We start from the raw sequence: 4,088 nt of genomic DNA on the forward strand, positions 1-4,088 counted from the left end.
GTTGGCGTTGATAGGCACCTATGAACATAAATTCCATTTCATCTAGTTTTCTGAGAGCCATTATGTGCAGGGCACCAGGCAGGACACTCGCGGGTACATAGGATGAGAAATGCACGCTCCTTGTCCTCATGGAATTTACTGTGCCATCGGGGATTGGAAGGACAAGATCCCAGGTCACAAAAAAAGGGGGAAGGCGGTATGTGCCTCAGAAATGGTTCAAAGGACGAGCTGCGTGGATCTTAGAACTAGAGACTGCAGACAAGCTATCTCCCACCTGCTCACATTGTACCACAGGGAACAGAGAAGGGAGCTAGGTGACTGACCCGTGGTCCTATGGCAATTCCAGACTCCCGATCTCCTGACTCCTACAACTGTGCTCTTTCCGCCAAACATTCTGTCTCAATAATTGGAGCTGCTGCCCCATCCTGAGATTCAAAATTCTGCCTTAGTTTAGCCATTACCTCCCTACAAAATGCCTTCTTTGATGCCTCCTGCAGGGCACTCCACTAGGTCAGTGCTCATCCAGGGACAGCAGCTGTCCTCATCAAGCGTCCCGTGAGGCTGGGGTCAGCTCGCACCGCTCAGGAGAGCTGACTGTGTGCACCTCTACCCAGAGACGTCATGTGGGTAGCTCAAAAACAGCCATGGTGGGAGTATTCACACCATGGAAATCGGCAACAGCTATAAATCAGAGCCTTCCCCTTGTCCCCCCACTGTCCAGGGACTGCACACCACTGAATTAGCATCCCTGCTTTATGGAGGAGGTGAGGTCATCTGCCAAAGAGACACAGCTTATAGGTGGTGGAGCTGAGACCCGGCCCAAATGGTTTGGTCCTGCGGTGCTCAGCTTAGGGCAAAGTCAAGAGAACCCAGAGTCACTTGGATGCAGAGGGGTCTAGGCTGATCCCTGGTTTCTCATGTGGGTGCTACCCCATGCTGGCGTCATTAGCTTGATGTCACTATTGGAACAAGAAGCAGTTTGGGCAAAATGATAACTAGTCCAGCTTTGGATAGATTGGATTCGAGGCACGGTGTGGGAGATGCTCACACTTGGAGGCCAGGAGAGAAGTCGGCTCAGGACATTGAGATAGGCAGGATAGAGGTCTGTTCTGGACTAAACTGACATAACCTAGCTAGAAACATTTTCCTTTCTTAGAGTATTCAGGTAAAAAGTGAGAGGTTCACCCTTCCGTATGTTTTTTCTCATCTGTGTCGACATTCAGGCATGACCTGGCAGGGCAGGGGTGGGCACCAGGCCCTCTTGCTCACACTTGCTCCCTGGTCAAGGTGCAGAGTGAGCACTCAGTACTTGCTGAATAAATGAGTGACAGGATTTCACCCTCAGCACTGCCGTGGACCACACATCAAAACCTAAGTACATGCCTCATAACTTCTAAGATTATCTAGAATGCTGGCATTGTTATAAGAGTGTGGATTTGGGGGATGCCCGGGGTGGGGGCTCAGTCGGTTAAGCGTCTGCCTTCAGCTCAAGTCATGATCCCAGGGTCCTGGGATCGAGCCCCACATCGGGCTCCCTGCTTGGCGGGGGGCCTGCTTCTCTCTCTGCCTTCCACTCCCCCTGCTTGTGCTCTCGCAATCTCTCTCTCACAAATAAATAAATCAATAAAATCTTAAAAAAAAAAAAAGAGTATGGATTTGGAAATTCTTTCTTTTTCTTTTTAGCATTTTTAGAGCTAGAAGTGAGCTTAGGCATCATCTCTTACAATGTCCCCATGGAATTTCTTGTGTCACGGGGATCTGGAAGGACAAGGTCCTAGGTCAGGAAAACAGGGTGAAGGCAGTTAGTGCTTCAGGAGAGGTTTCAAGGAAAGGCTGTGCAGATCTTAGGACGTCCGAGGCGGCCAAGGAGCCAGTTTCCCTGTGAGGAGCCGAGACCCAGAGACCGGGTATGGGAGAGCACCCCCTCCTGGCTCACTGGCCCGGCCTGCCGTGCGCTGGCCTGTTTACTGCCCCGCTCTGGGCCTGGGTTTGTCCCTCCTGTAAAAGGAGAGACTGTGCTCTGGTTCTGGGCGGGGGATGAGTCGATGAAAATCCATATAACGGGAAGACAATTTGGGTAGATGAGCAGACAGAGCCCTGGATAACCAACCTGGGAGGCTACAATATGCAAATGAATGGATTGTGGCTTTCCTCCTGGTTGGCTGAAGGGGCCCCGATGTCACAATGTGTGGGGTTTCTCCACTCCAAAGGATTGTGTCTCTAGCCCCACCCCGCAAAATAAATAAATAAATAAATAAATTCACGGACCAGACGGGTCTCTTAGCTCCCTCTCTTTGTCCAAACGGGGAAGAGAAACGATGGAACCGCCTTACCACGCTGGGTCCATCCTCATGAAGGTGAACACCTTACAAGGGAAGAAGATGGTGGAGAGCGGCCTCCAGTCTGGAGACTTTTCCCTCCCTCAGTCCTGGCCTTCCTGCCTCCTGCCGCCGGCTGACCTGGAGAGCCTGCAGCAGAAGGTGGCCGGGGTACAACGGGAGCTGGAGGACTTTAAGAAGGAGGTGCTGAAGGCCATCCACTACCTGGAGGACGCCTTCTGCGAGATGAACGGGGAGCTGGTGCAGCAGGGGGAGCAGGCGGCCCGCGTGAAGCAGCGGCTGAGGGAGGAAGAGGACCGGGGCATTGTGCGCAATAAGGTCCTCACCTTCCTGCTGCCCCGCGAGAAGCAGCTCCGGGAGCACTGCAAGCAGCTGGAGCGCATGCTGCTGGGCTCGGGCCGGGATGCGCTAGGCGCCCCCAGGAAGATCCAGGCCAACTGAGGCCTCCTCCAGTGCAAGCCCAGCTTCCGGCCGAGCAGCGAGTAGAAGACGGTTTTTTTAAATGGAAGGACCAACCCTAAGTCCCTGTCCATTTGCTCCCCCTTCCCCATGTCCACTGCTTTCCTTCTACCTCAATAACACCTTGCTGAGAGGTGAAAAGGCCCCAGTATGTTCTTTGGGTGAAGCTCCGTTTGCCCAGCATCACCACAGAAGGGGGTGCCCCAATCCTCCGTCTTTCAGACACCTGTAACTTTCACCGTTAACTGTTTTCCTGTTTGTAATGGTGACATTGCTCAAATGTATAACATGGTGTTTTTTTAAATCTTCTTAAATTGATGTGTTGAACACATTTACCTTTCTTTCGATGACTCGAGGCTCTCCTGGTCGTGACTCGATGCATGGTCCACTGAGAGGGGTCGATCGTTCGCCCGAGCCCCGAGCGGCCTCTGAGTACTGTACCTTTGTAGTTCAAGTCCCCGGCCCAGTGAGCTTTTCCGCCTGCTTTCCTTGTTAGACCGTCGTCATATCTCACTTGTCTTTGTTGACTTTGGAGTACCTGAACTTCCTCTGCACTTAGTCCGCAGTCCGGCCAAAGAGATCAGAGACTGAGCTCATTAGGGCTCGGATGGGTGGGGGTCCTAAGAGCTTAGTGCGCAGACGCACTGAGCCGTGGCCCCTGTGAGGTGGGTTATAGAGCAGTGCGTCTGACCCACGGAGCAGGAACGGTTACGGTGCCCAGACGTTTATCGGGCTGTGTATACACACCATCCCACCTGCCGCTCCAGGCACCTCTGGGAGCAAGCGTTGCTTCCCCATTGTGCACAGGGGGCGGCGGACTGCAGTTCAAGTCCGGTCCCCTGTGCTCATCATCCTGCTGCCCCTGTGCAACCGCATCAGGCTCTTCATGGACCTGCTCTTCTGGAGGGTTGAGACCGTCACAGAGGTGACTCGGGGCTTCCTTCACTGTCACTGTGCTTTTTATTTTCTATGAGACTCTGTTTCATCGAGTCGCATATCCCCTCTCTGGTTCCCCCCGCCCCCGCCCCAAATGCTGCCGTGCAACAGGGATTCTCCCCTAAACAGCAGAAGCGATGTGCCTGGAGGCCAGAGTCAGCACCTGAGCCGAGCCGGGCCTCTGTCCTCCCAGTCTGGGTCTCATAGCCCATGCCAGATCCTCTGACATTCTCCTTCAGCCCCGTCTGCCCTCCTGTTTCATAGAATCTCTCCCAACAAGATTCGAGCAACTGGAACCCCCACGCTGACCTTCACAAAAGGACCCCGTGACCTACTGCTGATTGCTATATCCAT

General features: G+C 53.5%; 1 protein-coding gene across 1 annotated transcript; it reads left to right on the top strand.

The window, feature by feature from the left end:
- Positions 1-2,318: 2,318 nt before the first annotated feature.
- Positions 2,319-2,780, top strand: CCDC182 (coiled-coil domain containing 182). The gene has a single exon (XM_045888102.1). The coding sequence runs from the start codon at positions 2,319-2,321 to the stop codon at positions 2,778-2,780; it is 462 nt and encodes a 153-aa protein (XP_045744058.1).
- Positions 2,781-4,088: the final 1,308 nt, after the last annotated feature.

The sequence above is a fragment of the Mirounga angustirostris genome, unplaced genomic scaffold (assembly GCF_029215605.1).
Source record: "Mirounga angustirostris isolate CCGP_5_RB_7025 unplaced genomic scaffold, mMirAng1.0.hap1 SCAF_17, whole genome shotgun sequence".
Taxonomy (NCBI): domain Eukaryota; kingdom Metazoa; phylum Chordata; class Mammalia; order Carnivora; family Phocidae; genus Mirounga; species Mirounga angustirostris.